The 21,242-nt window shown below is 37.1% G+C and overlaps 1 protein-coding gene across 2 annotated transcripts in view; it reads left to right on the plus strand.

Moving 5' to 3' along the window:
• The window catches only part of ZYG11B (zyg-11 family member B, cell cycle regulator), a 76,665-nt gene that overhangs the window by 15,405 nt on the left and 40,018 nt on the right, over positions 1-21,242 (plus strand). For both annotated transcript variants that reach the window (XM_059922551.1, XM_059922561.1), the window contains exons 2-3: positions 7,537-7,702; positions 13,007-13,761. In XM_059922551.1, coding sequence (XP_059778534.1) covers positions 7,537-7,702; positions 13,007-13,761 — 921 coding nt within the window. The remainder of the gene's footprint in view (positions 1-7,536; positions 7,703-13,006; positions 13,762-21,242) is intronic.

The raw sequence follows: 21,242 nt of genomic DNA on the forward strand, positions 1-21,242 counted from the left end.
ATCTGGGTACACTTGATTTGAATGATTCACAATGTCAGGATTATATCCTGTTCTAGAAAACACTGTGTTAACCAAAAAAATTAAATAAAGGGCTGTGCTGTTCTTTCAGACTGGTGGTGTTTTTGCTGTTTTCCATAGGATATTTTTTCAGCCATTGTTCAGGGACCATGTCATTCTGCCTGCTGTACATGTGATAGTTAATTACAGGGCTTAGTTATCGCTTCTGATCACTTCCCCTGAGAATTTATCTATTCTTATGACTCCACTGTCACCAGTAGGGGATGATATTTTAATCTGTATATTCAGCTGAATTCTCTCACAGAAGCATTATTAGTTCCTTTTCTGTACTTGCGTAAGCAGGCAGACTCTCCACGGCCTTAACAAATTCCCCTGAAGAAATAATTCCTTGCCTTGTCTTCTTATCAGTCTTGTCAGTGACCTCATGGGAGTATTAATTACTATTTCATTTTTTATTTTTATTTTCTAACTTTTTATTTTGACAACTTCAGACTTATAAAAAGTTGCAAAAATAACACGAAGAATTCTCATGTAGACATTCACCCAAATTCCCCGAATGTTAGCATTTTATCCTGTGTGCTTAACTGTACTCTTTACACACACACACACACACACACACACACACACACACACACACGTATTTACCCCTGGTTAACTACTACTTTAAATCATGGAGGTTTTGTTTTGTTTTTTTTTAAATCTCGACTTTTCCTTCCTCTACCCTTTTCCCTCCTTCATCTGAGTGGCCTATATGGGATAGGAAAAAGGACATGGTATTTGGAATTAAATACTTCGGTTCAAAGGCCCAATTCTGCCACATTTTTAACTAGATGAACTTGGGTACACTGTTCTTTCTGATCTCCAGTCTCCTCATATACAAAATGGTGTCTATTATACCAGCTCCACAAAACTGTTGTGAGGGCTAAATGCGCTAATGTGTGTCAAAAGTGTGCTGTATGAATGCTGGTCAGTCCTTCAGAGAATACTCGTGTATCTAGTACAGTGCCGGGCTTTGTGCTAAGTGCTGGGGATTCGGAAAAAATCAGCATCTATTTCCTAGTTGGTCACTTACTGTATTTTGTCAATTCTTCCTTTGAATTATTTTTCACTTTTTTTTTTATTTTTTATTTTTATTTTTTATTTTTTTTATATATATTTTTTTATTTTTCACTTTTGATTTTTTTTCCATTTTCTTTGCTTCTACCCTAATCTATAGCATTATCGCCTCATGTGTGAGTCACTGCAACAACCAACAGGTCTCCAAGTTGTTTTTTGGCATTTATGTCAGTGACAAACTAATAATTGTCCTGAGGTATGGTACAGTATAGTGGAAAAGATATGGACTTCATAATCAGTAGACCTAGGTTTGCATCTTTGCCCCAGTTCTTACAAATACTATGACTCTGGACAAGTATCTTTACCACTATTCTAATTTGAACTCGTTCTTTTTTTCTTTTAACAGGTAAATATCAGGGAGTGTTTTGGCTGCTAAGGATATACAGAAAGGATTAATATGTTCCTTGAACTTGAACAGCATCATGGTCTAGTGGGGGAGACAGATACAGTCATAAGTAACTACGGTGTAACATAGAATTATAAAAGAAAACTAGCTTTGGAGTCAGATATAAAGGGCAGCTTATGTAGTGGTAAAAGCACAGACTTAACTCTAGAATCAGATTGCCTGGGGTCTAATCCTGGCTCTGGCACTTATTAGCTGTATCATCTTGGGCAAATTAATAAACCCCTTAAAGCCTCAGTGTCTTCATCTTCATAGAATGGGGATACTGATAGAACTTACAGAATTTTAATGAGAAGTAAATGAAATTATATATGTAATGTACTTAGCATAGTTTATTGCATATAGCACATAGCATATGTTAACAAATAATGATGCCAATAATTATGATTATGATATTATTATAGTATAGTGGCTTAAGAGCTTAAAAATATAAGCTTTGGCCTCATTTTTGAGTTGGAGTTCCAGTTTATCAACGTGCTAGCCATGTGTATATGGGGAAGATATTTAACCTAAACCTCAGTTTCCTCATTAAAATGCATATTGTAATGGTGCTTGATTCATAGAATCTAGAAATTGAAAGAGCTCATGTATCTAAAGAGCTCTGACCCAGGACCTGAGACATAGTGTTTCGTGAATGATAACTCTTGTAATTTTTATTCTTGCTCTGCCATCTGCTGGCTGTGTTATCTTTCATAGTAAATTAATTTTTCTGAGCCTTAGTTTACCTACTTTGTTCAAAACAAGGTTGTCTGGAAGATTGCAAGTATATATAAAGTTGCTGGATTGGTGCCTGGTACCACACAACTGTCATTCAGTACATAATAGCTAATAGTTAATGGTGCAGATTAATTACCCAGGTGCTGAGGGTCAAATTAATTCTGCCCTGGAAATTAGGAAAGATATTCACAGAACTGAATGTTGAAGGATGTGTGAGATTTTGCCACATAGAAGGACTAATCTAAAAAAAGGCTCAGAGGTGTGAAAGTGCCTGTTACACAGTGCTTAGGAAGTGATGGTAAATAGTAGGTTGCTTTAGGGAACACTCAGTTTAGTGTATCTAGTAGGTAGCATGTTTGGAGGGAGAAGGGAAAAGTAGAAAATGCTAGAAAGGAAGGTTGGAGCCAGTTAGTAAAACGTTTTGAATACCTTACTGAATTGTTTACACTTTATTCTTTAGGTCTCTGTTTTTCCAACTTCTAACAGCAGAGGTAACTAAATTTGCTGTGGGATAGAAAAGGGAATTACTTGAAACCAGTGTTACAAACAGGAATTTCTTGGTAATCTTGTGTTTTATCTTAAAATTCATGTAGTGTTTGCCTTTTACATAATATATTTGTTTCAGTACAAAAATATTTTAAGTTATTTACTGGTTGCATAACTTGATTCCCTCTCCTCCAACCTCCCATACTCTCATCCCCTCAAATAAGCTTCTAGTGTGTTTGCTATTCTAAAATGTGCGAAGTTAATACTGTAGCTTTAGTCCCCTGGCACACCTCTGCTAGGAACCCCTTGAATGTGTTCCCAGCATGAGAACTGTGCTTCTAGATGATATGGAGCCTTTGAAATTTTTTTTAGGAGAGTGTTAGGATAAAAGCTATGCAGTGAAGAGCTGGGTTGGTCCAGATTGAGTAGAAACCATTTCAATTAATTAGAAAGAACTTTCCTGTTTGTTCTTCCTAGAAATTGTTTAGTCTTTGAACTGTGTGGATTTCCTTATGATCCAAATGAAATCAGACTTGACCTTCTCTCCTTTCTGCTTTTTTTAGTAGGAACTTTGTTTTTACTTTGCCTAGGGTATGCCTAATTGGTGAAGGGAAAAATCTCTCTGAGCAGGAATTTCCAAGAGATGAATTGTTTAGACACGGAATTCCAGCTTCTGCTTTATCCTTTCTTTGTTAATCCTCCTGTGCTGCTGCTATGTGTTTAAAAATAAGGGGAATTCCCTGACAGTCCAGTTGTTAGGACTCGGCACTTTCACTGCCATGGCCCGGGTTCAACCCCTAGTTAGGGAACTAAGATGCTGCAAGCTGCAGCACGGCTTCTACTACTACTACTACTAAAATAGGAAATACTGATCTCTCAATACTTCTGTGTTAGCTTAAAGTACTGGAATTTGCAGAGTCACAGATGGCAGTATAGTTTTTGGAGTAGCTCTCAGATAATCTGAGTACAGTTCTAGTCCTGTCCTTGGCTTGATATATAATGTCTCTGTTTTCTTCTTTAAATGGAGATGATTATCCTTGTTCACATCACAGACCTTTGAGTATCAGGTGAGATAACATATTTAGAATTTGTATATAAAGTTGAAAAGGTAGTATATTATGGTGGATAAGGGCATAAGCTCTTGGAGCTACATTTCCTGGGTTTGAATCCTGCCTCTGACCCTTACAAGCTCTGTGTTTCCAGACGCACTGCCATTATTCTAAGTTCTTTGGTTCCTGTTTTATTTCATTGAATCCTCACAGTAACTTTATGAAGTAGGTATTATTATTATCTACATTATAAGATGAGAAAACTTAGGAGCAGAAAGGATAGGTAACTTGTGTAGTGTCACACAGTTAGTAAATGAGAAGTTGGGATTTGCACTCTAGCTCCAAAGCCCAGGTGGATTAACTATTAGGCACATGTACTTCCCAATAGAAGAGCAGCTGACTAGAAAAGTCTTATGCTTACTAATAGGAATTAACATAGAGATAAGGGGAAGTTTTCTTTGAAAAGGAAAAATTTGTGGGGTCTAAAAACCTGTTTTTGTTTGTGGACATATTTTATCAATCGGAAAAAAATTTTTTAGAATGATTAATTAAATATTATAAATGTCCATATGTTACTACCTGGGTTTGTTCTGTTAAAATGACTTCTAAAAATTATGTACTCAGAAGGTTTAGATGTCTCCCCTCTGATAGTTACCCAACTTTCATTTATTTTCTCTTTTGGAAAATAAATAGATCATTTTGAAACTTACCAACGGAGGTCAAAGGGCATCTTGTTTCATCTGGGTGATGAATTTTAGACATTTAGAAAGGTGGTACAATGAAGAGTAGAAAAAGCAGAAAGAATTCATACTTAGAACACAGGAAATAAGACAGAATAGGCAAAGTTCTGTGATGCAGAAGTTGAATTTGAAGAATTACTTCCTCTGAACTTTTTCTTATGTGTCCTAGCTACACCTAGCTGCAGAGGATACAGAGATATATAGTCTTTGTTACAAGTGGTCCTGTGCCCAGGTAAAAATAAAAGGTTTTATTAACATGGAAGAAAAGAAGAACAAGTTTTAGGGTTGGCAGCTCACAGTCTCTGCTTCATTGGGCCAACCATTTAACTTTTGTGAAGTCTGTTTCCTCATCTTAAAAAATAATGTCTTTGTTGTCCATCTTCCTCAGTTATTACAATATCAAATGTGTCAATGTGAAAGCGCTTTGTAAACTGTAAAGTATGTAACCATTTTAATAACTTAAAAATTTTATTTATTTATTTATTTTTTGGCTGCATTGGGCCTTCGTTGCTGCACGCGGGCTTTCTCTAGTTGTGGTGAGCAGGGGCTACTCTTTCTTGCGGTGCGCAGGCTTCCCATTGCAGTGGCTTCTCTTGTTGGGGAGCATAGGCTCTAGGCGTGCGGGCTTCAGTAATTGTGGCACATGGGCTCAGTAGTCATGGCACGCGAGCTCTAGAGCGCAGGCTTAGTAGTTGTGGCTCACGGACTTAGTTGCTCCGCAGAATGTGGGATCTTCCCGGGCCAGGGATCGAGCCCGTGTCCCCTGCTTGGCAGGTGGATTCTTAACCACTGCGCCACCAGGGAAGTCCCAATGCTATTTTAAATGGAATTGTTTCCTTAATTTCATTTTCATATTTTTCATTGTAAGTGAATAGAAATATAGGTATTTTTATATATTGATCTTATATCCTATAACCATGATGAACTTGTTTTTGGTTTTTCTTTTTCAGATCTGATAGTTTTTTTGGTGTGAATTCCTTAGGATTTTCTTTTGCAAAATTATGTTACCTGCAAATAGAGACAGTTTTACTTTTCCTTTCCAATCTGTATGCTTTTTATTTCTTTTTTTCTTTTTCTTTCTTTTTGGTTTTCTTTTGTTTTTTTTGCCTAATTCTAGGACCTTTAGTACAATGTTGAATTGAAGTGGTGAGAGCAGATTTCTTTGTCTTATTCCTGATTTTAGGGGGAAAGTATTCAGACTTTCAGCATTAAGTATGATACTAATTGGGTTTTTCATGGATGACCTTTATCAGGTTGAGGAAGTTCTATAAACTATGTATTTTTTAAAACTTACCTTTTAAAAAAAATTTTGTTTATTTATTTATTTATTTATTTGGTTGCTCCAGGTCTTAGTTGTGGCTCATGGGCTCCTTAGTTGCAGCTCACAGGCTCCTTAGTTGCAGCTTGCTGGCTCCTTAGTAGCTGCTCCAGGGCTCCTTGGTTGTGGCTCGCCAGCTCCTCAGTTGCAGCAGGCGAGCTTCTTAGTTGCGGCTCATGGGCTCCTTAGTTGTGGCATGTGAACTCTTAGTTGCGACATGCATGTGGGATCTAGTTCCCTGACCAGGGATCGAACCCGGGCCCTCTGCATTGGGAGTGCGGAGTCTTACGCGCTGGACCACCAGGGAAGGCCCAAAACTTACCTTTTATTATAAGTATTTTTCTATTGATTAATATATCTTTGAACTATAATTTTTTTTTTAATTTATTTATTTTTTATTTATTTTTATGGTTGTGTTGGGTCTTCATTTCTGTGTGAGGGCTTTCTCTAGTTGTGGCAAGCGGGGGCCACTCTTCATCGCGGTGCGCGGGCCTCTCACTATTGCGGCCTCTCTTGTTGCGGAGCACAGGCTCCAGACGCGCAGGCTCAGTAATTGTGGCTCACGGGCCCAGTTGCTCTGCGGCATGTGGGATCCTCCCAGACCAGGGCTCGAACCCATGTCCCCTGCACTGGCAGGCAGACTCTCAACCACTGCGCCACCAGGGAAGCCCTGAACTATAATTTTTAATGGCTGCATATTATTCAGCCATTAAAACGTCACATGTGTAGTATAATATGATTAAGAGTTGTGTTCCTGAGTCAGGTTTTAATTTGAAGCTACACTTTGTCACTTACTGTGTGTAGAATACTGAGAAAGATGTTAGTTTTCTGAGCCAGTTTTCAGTTATGCAAAAATGAAGATAATCCTTCACTGCTTTGAAAAGTAGGGGTAAGGAATAAATGAAATAATGGATAATTCATGTTAAACACTCAGCAGAGTCATATAGAAAGCACCTAACGGATGGTAGCTACTATAATTATATTTTAGTTATATTATTGTTGTTGGGGACACTTAAAGTGTTTATTTCTGTAATTAAAACCCTTATACTTAATCTTTGTGCTTATTTGATTAGTTCTTTATTCCTCAGATTGGAATAACTGGGTTAACCTTTTTCTTTTTTGAGGATAACACCTATAGCACATTCTTTTACCCAAATAAACTGATCATATTTGAACTATTAGGTTGGGATAGGAATTTTGTGGGAGATTAAGTTGGAAAGTAAATTGGGGCTAGATTTTGGAGGGACTCAGGCATCGTCATTCTAACAATCTAAGAATTCTGTCTTTTGTCTTCAGCCCCATGAAGTCCATTGACATTTTGAGCAGTGGAGGGTAATTTAGGGCTGGTAATTTAGGAAGATTAATCTGCTGTGCCTCTGAAGGTCTTCCCTGACCATCCTTGACTGATTAGGGTACTCTGCTATGTGCTTATGTGACTACCCAATATATCCTCTATATTTAGTATTTAATAGATTTTATGTAAATATTTGTTTAAATGTTTCTCTTTTCCTGCTTCTTGAGAACATAGACCACATGTTGTATTCCCACTGCCTAACATGGTATCTAGCACAAGATAGACATTTGAATAAAAGTACTTGCTGAACAAGGAAATGAATATTTTGTTCTCCACTTCTCTGGAAACTAACTTGTTGGCTTTTGTTTTCCCTTTGTTTCTTGCTGGGATCCAAGGAGGAGGCATCTCCTTATTCCTTACTTGATATCTGCTTGAATTTCCTGACTACTCACCTTGAGAAGTTCTGCTCAGCAAGGCAAGATGGAACACTGTGTCTGCAGGAACCTGGAGTATTCCCACAGGAGGTGGCTGATCGGCTGCTTCAGACCATGGCTTTTCATGGTAAGAAATGAAATAAATAGAGGAAACAAAAATTGTGTGCTGTTAATTGGCATTGGATTTTGAAGTGCTACTGTGGCCATTTAATGATTTTTGTAGAAATAACAGAAAATCCTAATTCTAGGAAAAGGAATTCATTTATTTTTGCCAATCCTGCCACTTACTTTATAATTTGTGATAAGCATTTTTCTTTTCTAATGTGGCAAATCATTTTTTTGTTTGTTTCTTCTATTTTGTTGTTTTGAGAAGCCATTCTCAGGGCAAAAATAACTTCTCTTCCAAAATAGCAGTTTAGAAGTCTGCTGGTCTAAAACACCTTACATTACCATTTGGCAGCAGGAAAATCAATAAATAAATACTACTATGGAAAAACTAGTTTCTGCTTTTGACCTTTGAAATGGGAATCATACCTAATTTATTACTTCTCTTTTCAAAAACAAATTCTGAAAATAAATTATGAAAGATTTATCTGTGAAATTCTGGTTATGTATATTGATAATTTTTGTTACCTCTATATAAGTTTTAAGCTGAAAGAGATATAATGCCTTTATATATTTAGGGTGTATAAACTCTTACAAGTAAGAAACACAATTTTCCCACAACTATAAAATAGAATGAAAATGTGGCAGTAATGATAATTATCATTTACTGATTGCCTCTTGCATGTAATAATGCCAGGTATTTTATATGCTTTTCTTGAATTTGACTTTTCTCAAAAACCTATAATGTAGCTATTTTTATCCAATTTATATACAGGTAAGGAAACTGAGGTTCAGAGATGTAACTTGTTAAGAGTCACAGTGTTAATCAATGTCGTGGTTCAAATGCAGATCTGTTTGATCCTAAATCTATGCTCTTTTCACTGCCACACAACCTTCCTACACCTACATTAGAGGTATTCCTGCTCCTAGATGCCTGATGACGGTATACACTTTTGTTGTGACTTTAAATATGTATATACACACAGACACATACACATCTATTGGGTTGGCCAAAACATCTTACGAAAAACCCGAACGAACTTTTTGGACAATCCAATAACAGAAATATATTTATAAATATTATATTTTATTAAATATTAAATATAAGTATATAAATTTATTATGTATACTTAAAGTCACAGCAAAAGTGTATACCATTATCTGGCACATATATATATATATATAGAGAGAGAGAGAGAGAGAGAGGGAGGGAGGGAGGGAGGGAAGGAGGAGAGCGAACACAAATGCAGATAATGCATTCCAAGGAAAGGTGGGAGAAATAAGGCTGTAATTGAGGTATTTTGGAATAATTTAGGGAAGAAGAAGACATCTACATTCCTTGGTTTTCACTAAGCTGCTCAAGTCTGTAGTGTCTTTGAATTCTTCCAACCTGCCAAAGGAACTAGGGTAAATTTCAATAGATATTATCCATGTTAAAGTTAAAGGTCCCTTACAAAGCTGCACAACAGTTTAAGAGATCATGCCAGTGCTAACATTTCTTTCTGGTCTCAATTTAATGATTACACTTACCAAGCTCAATTTAAATATTTATATATATAACTAGTCTTGTCAATCAAAAGAATAAATGTTAACTGAAGTTTTAACTTTGCCAGATTCCTTTTGAAATATGACTACTATTGGTTAATAATAGCAGCTAACATTTATTGAATGCTTATTATATACCAGGGACTGTGGCAAATGCTTTATATGGATAAAATAATGAAAGTAGTTTTTAAGTAAATGTAACTAAATAATTGTCCTCCAGAGTAATGTCTTGGGGAGGTTATATGCTTGATCAAAATGTGTTTTCTACCTCTTTTTTTCAAACTTCCTTCAGATGAGGAAAGTGAGAGAGAAACAATGTGCTGCCCCCATTTGTGTTTCCCCAATGTGATTACCTGCCTTTTTCACCAAAAAGTGTTCTGAATTATTTAATCTCTTTGTAAAAATCATATCCACCTTCAGTCAGGAGTGGATACTGCTAATATGCAAAAGAACAAATTTTTGTCACAATTTAAGAAAGTTGTTTGATAAATGTTTGTGTGTTTGAAAATTTTCATAATAAAATGGGAAAAAAGTTCTGTGAATTTCTTTTTTCTTTTTTTTGCTGTGCCACGCGGCTTGTGGGATCCTAGTTTCCTGACCAGGGATCAAACCCAGGCCCCCTGCAGTGAGAGCGTGGAGTCCTAACCACTGGACTGCCAGGGAATTCCCTATGAATGCTTTTAAAATTGATAATATATTTTTTCTAATAGCATAATGATTTTAAATAATAATTTATTTACATTAAAATTTTTTTACTTATTCACCTGATTCAAAGGATTAATGATATTGGTGGCAATCCTTATTAAAATAAGACTGATACTAAAGAGTTTTACTTATTTGGTTCTGTGATTCTCTTGTCATAATCTTTGTTCATTGTGTCTGTTGTCTCAAAGCTAAAAATCTTCCAGGAAATGTGTGGATAAAAGCTAGGAATCAGAATAAGAATTTTACCACCTAATGATAATGCTATTTAGCTATTATGAATATAATATCTAACTATTAGCTATTATGAATATAATATCTATTAGCTATTGTGAATATAATATCTAATATTATGAATATTATAATGCTGTAATCATCCATGTACAGGTCTTATGTGAACATAAGTTTTAATTTCTTTGGGATAAATATCCAGGAGTGCTACTGTTGGGTTCTATGGTAGTTGCATGTTTAGGTTTTAAAAAACTGCCAAACTGTTTCCAAAGTGGCTTTGCCATTTTACACTCCTACCAATATAAGACTGACCCAGTTTCTCTGCATTTTGCCAGCATTTGGTGTTATTACTATTTTTTATTTCAGTCATTTTGATAGGTATGTAGCCATTATTTCTTCAAATACTTTTTCAACCCTACCCTATTTCTCCTCTCTTTCTGGGACAAATAGCTCTGTTCAATTTTTTTTTTTTTTAGTCTATTTTTTTTTCTTGTTCTTTAGGTTTGGGTAATTTCTATTTTTTTATCTTTTAGTTCACTGATTCTTTCCTCTGTTCCTTCTGTTCTGTTGTTTAGCCCAACCATTACTGTATTTTTCAATTCTAAAATTTTCCTTTGTTTATTTTATTTATTTATTTTTGGCTGCATTGGGTCTTTGTTGCTGCACGTGGGCTTTCTCTAGTTGCGGTGAGTGGGGGCCACTGTTAGTTGCGGTGTGTGGGCTTCTCATTGCAGTGGCTTCTCTTTGTTGCAGAGCACGGGCTCTGGGCACACGGGCTTCAGTAGTTGTGGCATGCGGGCTCAGTAGTTGCGGCTCATGGGCTCTAGAGTGCAGGCTCAGTAGTTGTGGCACAAGGGCTTACTTGCTCCGCTGCACGTGGGATCTTCCCAGACCAGGGCTCAAACCCGTGTCCCCTGCATTGACATGCGGATTCTTAACCACTGCACCACCAGGGAAGCCCTCCCTTTGGTTCTTCTTTATATCTTCTATTTCTTTTTTGAGGCTTTTTGTTCTCCATTTGTTTCAAGCATGTTTGTAATGGTACACTTTAGCATTTTTCTGATGGCTCCTTTAAGATCTTCATAAAATAATTTTAACATTTGTGTTATTTCAGCATTGACATCTATAGATTGTCTTTTTTCAGTTTGAGATCTTACTGGTCCTTTGTATGATGAGTGAATTTTTATTGAAATCGGGACATTTTGGGTATTATGTTATGAGACTACTGTTTTAGTCTGTGTCTCTGACACCACTTTAGCAGTGGAAGGTGGAGGCACTGCCTTGTTATTGCCGGATTGGGATAATGTTCTGGTTCCCCGCTTGACTTCTGTTGACACCCAAGACTTGGGGCTCCTCATTATTGCTGTGCAGGGGATTGGCGTTCTGTTTCCCCACTAGGTCTCTACTGATACTGCCCTAGCTGAGGGAGGTATGAGTACCTCATTTCTCTTCTTCAGTTGGCCTCCACTGACAGCATGTTGGGGTGAGGTGACCTCATTACTTACTGTTGGGCAGTGATGAAGTCTCGACTCTACTAGGCTTCCTTTGACACCACTCCAGCACGGAGGGGGAGGAGCACCTCATTACTGCCAGATGGACATGAAAGTCCTGGCTCCCTACTCAGCCTTCTGTAACACCTCCCTGTGGGGAGACTGGGGCAACTAGTTACAGCAAGATTGAAAGTCTAGGTTCCCCTCTTGGCATTTGCTGGTGTGGGTGAGGGTGTGGCCACAGTTTTTTCTTTGGTGTTTGACTGAAGTAAAGTAGTTACTGTCTAATAGTTGCCCGCCTTGCTAGGCTGCCCCATTCCTGATACTTTGGCTAGAGTGAGCAGATTTTGGGGGGGAGCTACTTTTGTGTGTGCTTGTTGGTATTTCCCAATTGCCCACTTCTTTGACTTTAAGCCTGGGATGTATGGTGCAAGGAAAAAACCCAGTATCCAACGTATTGTTCTTTGTGTCCCAAGACCCCTAGCTGGTCTGGTTTCTTCTCTTCACCTTTCAGAGTGATCTAGCCTCATTTCTTGTCTCTTCCCACTTCCATACTTAAATTTCTAGAAATGTACCATGTTCTCACTCATATCTAGGTTTTCCCCTATATTCTTTTTCCTCTCTTTACCAGGGAGACACCTTATAGCTCTAGCTGTTTCTTATGTTCAAGCAGTGTAGAGCTACTTGTTGTTTTCTAACTGTGTGCTGGGCTTTCACATCTCTAAGGCTGGTTTTTTTTTTCCATTTTTTAAATTGAGATATAATTGACACGTAACATTATATTAGTTTCAGGTGTACAGCATAATGATTTGCCATAGGTATTCTAAGGCTTTGTTGATGCTGTTTATTCTTCCTTTAATTCCCCTCACCTTCTTTCTCCGTCTTTGAACTTTTCCTTCATCTTTGAAGGACTTTCTCAAAGATCACCTTTTCCATGAAAAGATCTTTTTCAGATTCCAGGCATCATGGATTATTTCCTTTTCTTTGCTTTCATGATACTTTGTACTTGGCTCTGGTGTACCATTGGCTAGATCTAGGCACATAGCCCCATCTAAGTCCAAGGGTAGGTTGGGAAACGTAGTTGTCCATGTGTCCAGTAAGGGGAGGAGAACCAGATGTTAGTAAATATCAATAGTGTCTACCACAGTCCTGATTCTGCCATGTGCTATTTCTGTGCTCTTGTAAGGCCACTTTTTTGAACCCCAGTTTACTCATCTATAAATTGTAGATAATCATATTCTTACCTCACTGAATTGTTATGTCAATTAAATGAAATATTGTTACATGGGAGTGCTTTGGAAATTTTAGCTATCCTTTAACCGTTTTTTGAAGTTAAAATGCTGCTTGTTTTTTCCTAGGTCTCCTGAATGATGCAACTGTAGGTATTTTTAGGGGCAACCAGATGCGCTTAAAACGAGCTTGCATTCGCAAAGCCAAGATCTCTGCCGTTGCGTTCCGGAAAGCCTTCTGCCACCACAAGTTAGTGGAACTTGATGCCACAGGTGTGAATGCTGATATCACAATTACAGACATTATCAGTGGGCTTGGCAGTAACAAATGGATCCAGCAAAATCTCCAGTGCCTAGTGCTGAACTCATTAACTCTCTCACTCGAAGATCCTTATGAGCGGTGCTTTAGCCGGCTTTCTGGCCTTCGAGCATTAAGCATCACCAACGTTCTCTTTTATAATGAAGACCTGGCTGAAGTTGCCTCATTGCCAAGATTAGAGAGCCTGGATATTTCTAACACCTCGATCACAGACATCACGGCTCTGCTGGCCTGCAAAGACCGACTCAAGTCTCTAACCATGCATCACTTGAAATGTTTAAAAATGACAACTACCCAGATACTGGATGTTGTTCGGGAACTAAGACATCTGAATCATCTTGATATTTCAGATGATAAACAGTTTACATCAGACATAGCTCTTCGATTACTAGAACAAAAGGACATCCTGCCCAACCTCGTCTCCCTGGATGTCTCTGGGAGGAAGCATGTGACAGATAAAGCTGTTGAAGCCTTTATACAACAACGGCCCAGCATGCAGTTTGTAGGTTTGCTGGCCACTGATGCTGGCTACTCTGAATTCCTCACAGGCGAAGGACATTTGAAGGTTAGACTTTAAAAATATATTCCTTTGTCAGGCTGACCAATGTTTTAGTTGCATAAGACTCCATTAAGGTGAATGTCTAATAACATATGGAACATGTTCATGAAACAGGACATTATATAGTGGAAAGGGCTTGCTTTAGAGTTAGAGTCCTAATTAAAATCCCAGCTTACTTGCTTCACAACCCAGAGCAAGCTATGATGTAACTTTTTTGAATTTACATTTATTTATAAAATAGATATGATTCGTACCTTGCAAAATTCTTCTGAAGATTAATAATTATATATGTAAAGTGGAAGTCATATAGTAGGCCCTGGATAAATGATAGTTGACATGATGATAATGTTTAGATATTTTGAACCACTTAAGCATACCATTTCTAAAGGATCACTTCAAAGAAACTGGGGATGCTCCTTGTTGAATTGAGTATCTGAGGGGAGAGCAAGTTCTCCAAGGAGATCTCTATTGTAGAAATGGTAGAATTTTGCTTTTCTTAAGGTTTCTCATGCCTAATGGTTTAAATTCAGTTTAGGAAACATCTGTTGGACTTGGTACAGCTTGGGATTCAAAGATGAAAAAGATATAGGATTTGCCTCCAAGGAGCCCGATAGTAGTAGTGATGTTATAACTATAAAGCCAAGGATCAGTGTAGTTGCTGTAAGAAAGTAGGAGAAATTTTTTCTAGCTGGAGAATTTTAGACTTGATGGAAGATGGTATCTGAATCAGACTTTGAAGGATAGAATTATAACAAGTTAAGGAAAACTAGTATTCTTCCAACATACATTGTATCCTATAGGTGCTTTATATTGTATATGCCAATATCTATAGATAGGTATTAACTCCATTTTATAGGTGAGAAACAGAGTCATAGAAATTATATGATTTACTATTAGTGAGAACCAACATTTGGATCTACATCTGTCTAATTCCAGAGCCCCATTTTTTTTCCCCTACTTCCTACACCGCTTAAGCAGAAGTATCATTTGATCCTACCCGGGGCAGAGTCAGGGATGGCCTAGAAATGAATACTGTGACCAAAATGACAAGGTATCTTTTTTGAGCAACCATTATTTTATTTATTTTTTATAGAAGTATAGTTGATTTACAGTGTTGTATTAGTTTCTTGTGTACAGCAAAGTGATTTTTTCATATTCTTTTCCATTATGGTTTATTACAGGATATTGAATATAGTTCCCTGTGTTATATAATAGGACCTTGTTGTTTATCTATTTTATATATAGTAGTTTGTATCTGCTAATCCCAAACTCTTTAATTTATCCCTCCCTCTTTCCCCTTTGAAAACCATAAGTTTGTTTTCTATGTCTGTGAGTCTGTTTCTGTTTTATACATAAGTTCATTTTTCTCATACTTTATTTTTTTTTAATAAATTTATTTTATTTATTTTATTTTTTGGCTGCGTTGGGTCTTCATTGCTGTGTGCAGGCTTTCTCTAGTTGCAGCAAGCGAGGGCTACTCTTCACTGCTGTGCACGGGCTTCTCATTGCAGTGGCTTCTCTTGTTGGGGAGCATGGGCTCTAGGCACGCGGGCTTCAGTAGTTGTGGCACGTGGGTTCAGTAGTTGTGGTTCGCAGGCTCTGGAGTGCAGGGTCAGTAGTTGTGGTGCACGGCCTTAGTTGCTCTGTAGCATGTGGTATCTTCCCGGACCAGGTCTCAAACCCGTGTCCCCCGCATTGACAGTTGGATTCTTAACCACTGCACCACCAGGGAAGCCCCTGTCTCATAGTTTAGATTCCACATATAAGTGATATATGGTATTTGCCTTTGTCTGTCTGACTTACTTCACTTAGTATAATAATCTCTAGGTCCATCCATGTTGCTGCAAATGGCAATATTTCTTTCTTTTTTATGGCTGAGTAGTATTCCATCGTGTATATATACCACATCTTCTTAATCCATTCTTCTGTTGATGGACATTTAGATTGCTTCCATATCTTGGCTATTGTAAAATAGTGCTGCTGTGAGCATTGTGGTGCATGTATCTTTTCAAATTATAGTTTTCTCCAGTTATATGCCCAGGAGTGAGATTGCTGGATCATATGGTAACACTATTTTTAGTATTTTAAGGAACCTCCATACTGTTTTCCATAGTGACTGCACCAATTTACATTCCTACCAACAGTGTAGTAGGGGTCCTTTTTTTGTGCAACCATTATTGATCTCAAAAAAGGAGAAGGAAAGTTTAGTTATAAACATTTTAAAACATTTCACGTCTTAGATTATTTGTAAATGTAGACTTTAAAAAATAGAATGTAAGAAATTATTTTGAGTCACTCTTTTTTATTCATTCAATAAATATTTTATTAAGTGCATACTCTGTACTGTGCTGGACATGGGGATTTGATGGTGAGGCAAAACAGGCATGCTCTTGCCCTCATGGAGCTTGTAATTTAGTGAGGGAGTCAAACAATGAAGTTTCATATGTCGTGGGTATATGCTTTAAATATATGTATTTATATTTCATATACATATTTTTAAATATTTTATTATTTATTTATTCATTTATTTGTTTATTGGCTGCATTGGGTCTTCGTTGCTGCGCGCAGGTTTTCTCTAGTTGTGGCAAGCGGGGGCTACTGTTCGTTGCAGTGCGCGGGCTTCTCATTGCGGTGGCATCTGTTGTTGCAGAGCATGGGCTCTAGGCGCGTGGGCTTCAGTAGTTGTGGCTCGCGGGCTCTAGAGTGCAGGCTCAGTAGTTGTGGCACATGGGCTTAGTTGCTCCGCGGCATGTGGGATCTTCCCGGACGAGGGCTCGAACACGTGTGCCCTGCATTGGCAGGCAGATTCTTAACCACTGAGCCACCAGGGAAGTCCTCATATACATATATTAACGTATAATATGCATACATACATATGCTTTAAACTGCATAGTGCTAAGAATCTAGAAGATATACAATACTACATTTGAGAATGTTTAACGGAGAGACTCGACTTAGTTTAAGGCTTCTCTGAGGACTTGATGAATAAGTGAAGATCTTATGGATGAGTAGCTTGGTAGAGGAAATTCCAGGCAGCGAGAATGATATATGCAAAAGATGTGTGGTAGGAAGGAGCATGGTACATCCAAGGAACTGCAAGAAGGCCACTGTGGCTAGAGTTCCAGAGTAAGAAGTTGCAGAGCAATGAAGTGAGGCTGGAGAAGTAGGTGCCAGGGCCAGATTTCGCCAGGTCACATAAGCCAGGTGCAGGGCAGCAAGAAGTTTGAGGAACTTACATACAACTTGTTATGGAACAAGATAGATTTCTAGCACAGGGCTTGTTGGTAAAGGAAATATAAACATTTAAATTACTATTTTAGTGTTACTTAACTCCCTAAGAAGTGGGTCAGACAGTAAAGAACTGTAAAAATCAAAGGGGAAGAATTCTTATCTCTGTGTACTGGGAGTTTCGGAAGGATTTCCCCGAAGATGTGAGCTTGACCTGTGTCCTGAAGGATGAAAGGAATGTGTCCCTAGTACACTACACTAAATAATCTTCTCAAGGCAAAGATCCTCTAATAGTTGTGATTCCTGAGCAGTACAATTTTTGCTGATTGTTCTTACCACCAACAGACCCTAGAGTGAATTAGCCTAAGTTTTTCAGTTGAGGCTAGTAGGACATCTGTGTTCCACAATGCCTCTGTGAAACAAGTTTGATTTCACAAATGGAACTGTTATTACTTCGAAATCTTGGCTCTAGGAAACACCTACTTTATTTGCTATCATCTAGTTTCCACCTCTGTAAACATTGAAACAGTGATTCTCAGCCTTGACTGTAACTAAAATTACCTAGAGTGTAATTATTTGAGATGAAGGATGTGTTAACTAACCATATCATGCTAATCATTTTGCAATATTTACATGTATCAACTCATCATATTTTACACATTAAACTTACATGATGTATTTGTGATATATGCATGTATAATATTATATATCTTGATAAAGCTGGAAAAAATTTTTAATTAAAAAAATTCATCTGAGGAACTTGAGGAATTAAATCAGAACCACAGGGAGGTGGGACCCAGGCATCAGTATTTTTTAAAGCTCCTTGGGTGATTGTAATATGCAGCTAAAGTGGAGAATCATTGTTTTAAAATAATTTTTAAAAAATAGAAATCATTGGAACTTTGCCCTTTATTCAACTATACACAAAAGTTGATGTTTCTTTTTTTTTCATTAGTTATCTGTTTTATATATATTAGTGTATATATGTCAATCCCAATCTCCCAATTCATCTCACCCCTCCTTTCCCACCTTGGTGTCCATACGTTTGTTCTCTACATCTGTGTCTCTATTTCTGCCTTGCAGACAGGTTCATCTGTACCATTTTTCTAGATTCCACATATATGCGTTAATATACAATATTTGTTTTTCTCTTTCTGACTTACTTCACTCTGTATGACAGTCTCTAGGTCCATCCACGTCTCTACAAATGACCCAATTTCGTTCCTTTTTATGGCTGAGTAATATTCCATTGTATGTATGTACCACATCTTCTTTATCCATTTGTCTGTCGATGGGCATTTAGGTTGCTTCCATGACCTGGCTATTGTAAATAGTGCTGTGAACATTGTGGTGCATGTGTCTTTCTGAATTAATGGTTTTCTCTGGGTATATGCCCAGTAGTGGGATTGCTGGGTCATATGGTAATTCTATTTTTAGTTTTTTAAGGAACCTCCATACTGTTCTCCATAGTGGCTGTATCAATTTACATTCCCACCAACAGTGCAAGAGGGTTCCCTTTTCTCCACACCCTCTCTGGCATTTATTGTTTGTAGATTTTTTGATGATGCCCATTCTGACTGGTCTGAGGTAATACCGCATTGTAGTTTTGATTTGCATTTCTCTAATAATTAGTAATGTTGAGCATCTTTTCATGTACCTCTTGGCCAAAAAATTGATGTTTCTTTTAAATTATTTGTTTGACTACTAATTTGAGAGCTGAAAAATAATAGGTCATGTTAAGGGAAGAGAGCTGAGATTGCTCTGTCTCCTTGTTTAGAATTTTCCAAGTTAGCAAAGTTGATGAAAAACTTGTCTGAAATGATTGTCTTAGTATTGTGATGCTTTAAACTAGTTTAGGTTGACATTTTTGGCTTTACATGTTTTTTAGACCACACTGAAAGATGCAGGAAATAGAGACAGTGTGACTCCCCAGTATTCCTTATGAGGCATTATATGGTACTCTTAGTGGGTGGTTATAAGAACAAAAGTTTTGTTTTTTCCACTTTCATATATATTATTTATTTTGATCTCTTGACTCTGTGTGGGAGGTATTGTCCTCAGTGGGAGGGAATGGCTTTCTTAAGGGTCACAGCCAGCTGATGAGCCTGGTATGTGTCCTTTCTACTACATCTCATTGCCTATATTTGAGAATCTTCGTTCTTTCCTTTCCTCTCTTGTTTCTAGTCCCAACACAGATGGTTTTCTTACCACAGAATTACCAACTCTGTCATCTCTGTTTCCCTACCCAATTTATTCATCTGTTAGCATCAGTTTCTTGAACCTTCCACTTCTCCACAATTAGGACTCTTATGTTTTTTGGCTGCCTCATTCCTAGACTCTGGGGTTATTTACCAAGCTGTGGTTCCCAGTTCCTGAGAATCACTGGTTGTGTGCTAAACCCAATATTCTCAGTCGTCATCTTATTTGATCTAAAGTGGCATTTGACACAGTTGATCTTGTCCTCCTTCTTGAAATACTTTTTTTTACTTAGTTTCTAGGATATCAGACTTGTCTTGTTTTTTCCCTACTTTTTGGACTCACCCTGGATTTCCTTTATTGGTTCTTCCTAATCTCCCAGGCCCTAAACCTATATGCTGTTGACTCCTAAATTTATATCTCTAGCCTAGACTTCTCCCTTGAGAACTAAGAATCCTATATTAAACTGCAGTAATCAACATCCAGTGAAGGTACATATAAGTTTTTTTAAGCAAAGGAGTCGATCCATTTTAAAAAACACTAAGTACTTTTTAAAGATGTCTGAGCTAGGGCCTCTGCCCTTGAGGAATTCTAGTCTCGTGGAGAGGAGGCAGACCAATTTAAAAATAGCTTTAATCCATTGTAAGAAATGCTATAATAGAGTTATATACTGAGTGCTATAAGAAAGTTTTTCCTTAGAATATACATTTTAGTTTTAATCAGTATATTAAATATTAATAAGGCTTAATTTAGTGGTTAGGGGTATTTTCTCTGTTTTAAATTGTTTGCAGAAACTAGTGCATACAGCCACTTGTTTGTTTTGTTTTGTTCGTTTTTTTTTTTTTGATCTAGCATATGGAATTGATTGAATTGAAGATGCGTATAGTTTGAGGAGCCAGATTGCTTGATTTGAGGGTTTATCACTGGCTAGAGAAGTGTTGATCACTGAATAAACATACAGGCAATGAAATTTGGTTTAGAGTATTTACATTCCAGTAACAAAAGTTCTTTAATTTTATATTTAAAGGTAACTTGAGGTTACATTTCATGTAAGTTAATATAAAGCTGTTGGAATCAACCAAATGTGGACTGATGAAGTCTGATGAAGATTATCGTTAATGTGTTTTCCGTCATACAATCTTTTTTATCTCACATAATAATTCAGTGTCTTTCCAAATCTAAGAAAATCTAAGAAGAAGTTCAGGGTGATTCCAAAAGAACTGAATACTTGGAAAGTTTTTATTATTCAATAACTGCTTATATATGTGAATACATAGTCAAGACCAATGTTTATGTATGTATATTGTACATAAATAGTTTAAAAAGCATTTTGTAAAGAAACTTCCACTGTTATTCCTACAATCTTACAAATGCTCAAAACGTGCCTTTGTGTCACTTGGTACACATCTGTACTGTAGTCTAATTCTTATTAGACCTTTGTAGCATATTCTATCAGTGTTTGAAATGTCAGCCATGATGCAGCCCTTCATTTCCTCAAAGCTGCATATTCCCGCCTGAATACTCTATGTTCATATAAAACCTAGTTACTGAGTAATATATTTTAAAAGTGTTTATTTTTGTGTCACCTTTTATAATGGTACTGCCAGAAAAAGACAGTCTTCCACCTTAATGAGAAGATTATCTCTCTCTGAACAGCAGGGTTTTGGGTTTTGGTTTTGTTTTGTTTTTTGCGTTTTTTTACCTTTTTGTAAAATAAGACAGATGCAAAGACCATAAATAACAAATGTATACCTTAATGAGTGAAAATAAGATGAACACACTTGAAACCATCACTCAGGTTAATAAATAGAACTTGTCAGCTACAAGTTGATCACAACTCCCTCCTTCCCCACAAAAGTAATCTCTGTCCAGACTTTAATGATAATCATGTCCTTGCTCTTTTAAATAGTTTATCATCCAACTGTTTACCTCTAGGCACTTAGTTAATCTTACCCATTTTTCAAAATTATATGTCTTTTGAGTATCTTTTGTAAGTTCCCTCTCCATCCCTTTCTTTTCCTTATAATTTGTGTATTAACGAATCCAGCCCTTTGATTTGTAGA

The sequence above is a fragment of the Balaenoptera ricei genome, chromosome 1 (assembly GCF_028023285.1).
Source record: "Balaenoptera ricei isolate mBalRic1 chromosome 1, mBalRic1.hap2, whole genome shotgun sequence".
Taxonomy (NCBI): domain Eukaryota; kingdom Metazoa; phylum Chordata; class Mammalia; order Artiodactyla; family Balaenopteridae; genus Balaenoptera; species Balaenoptera ricei.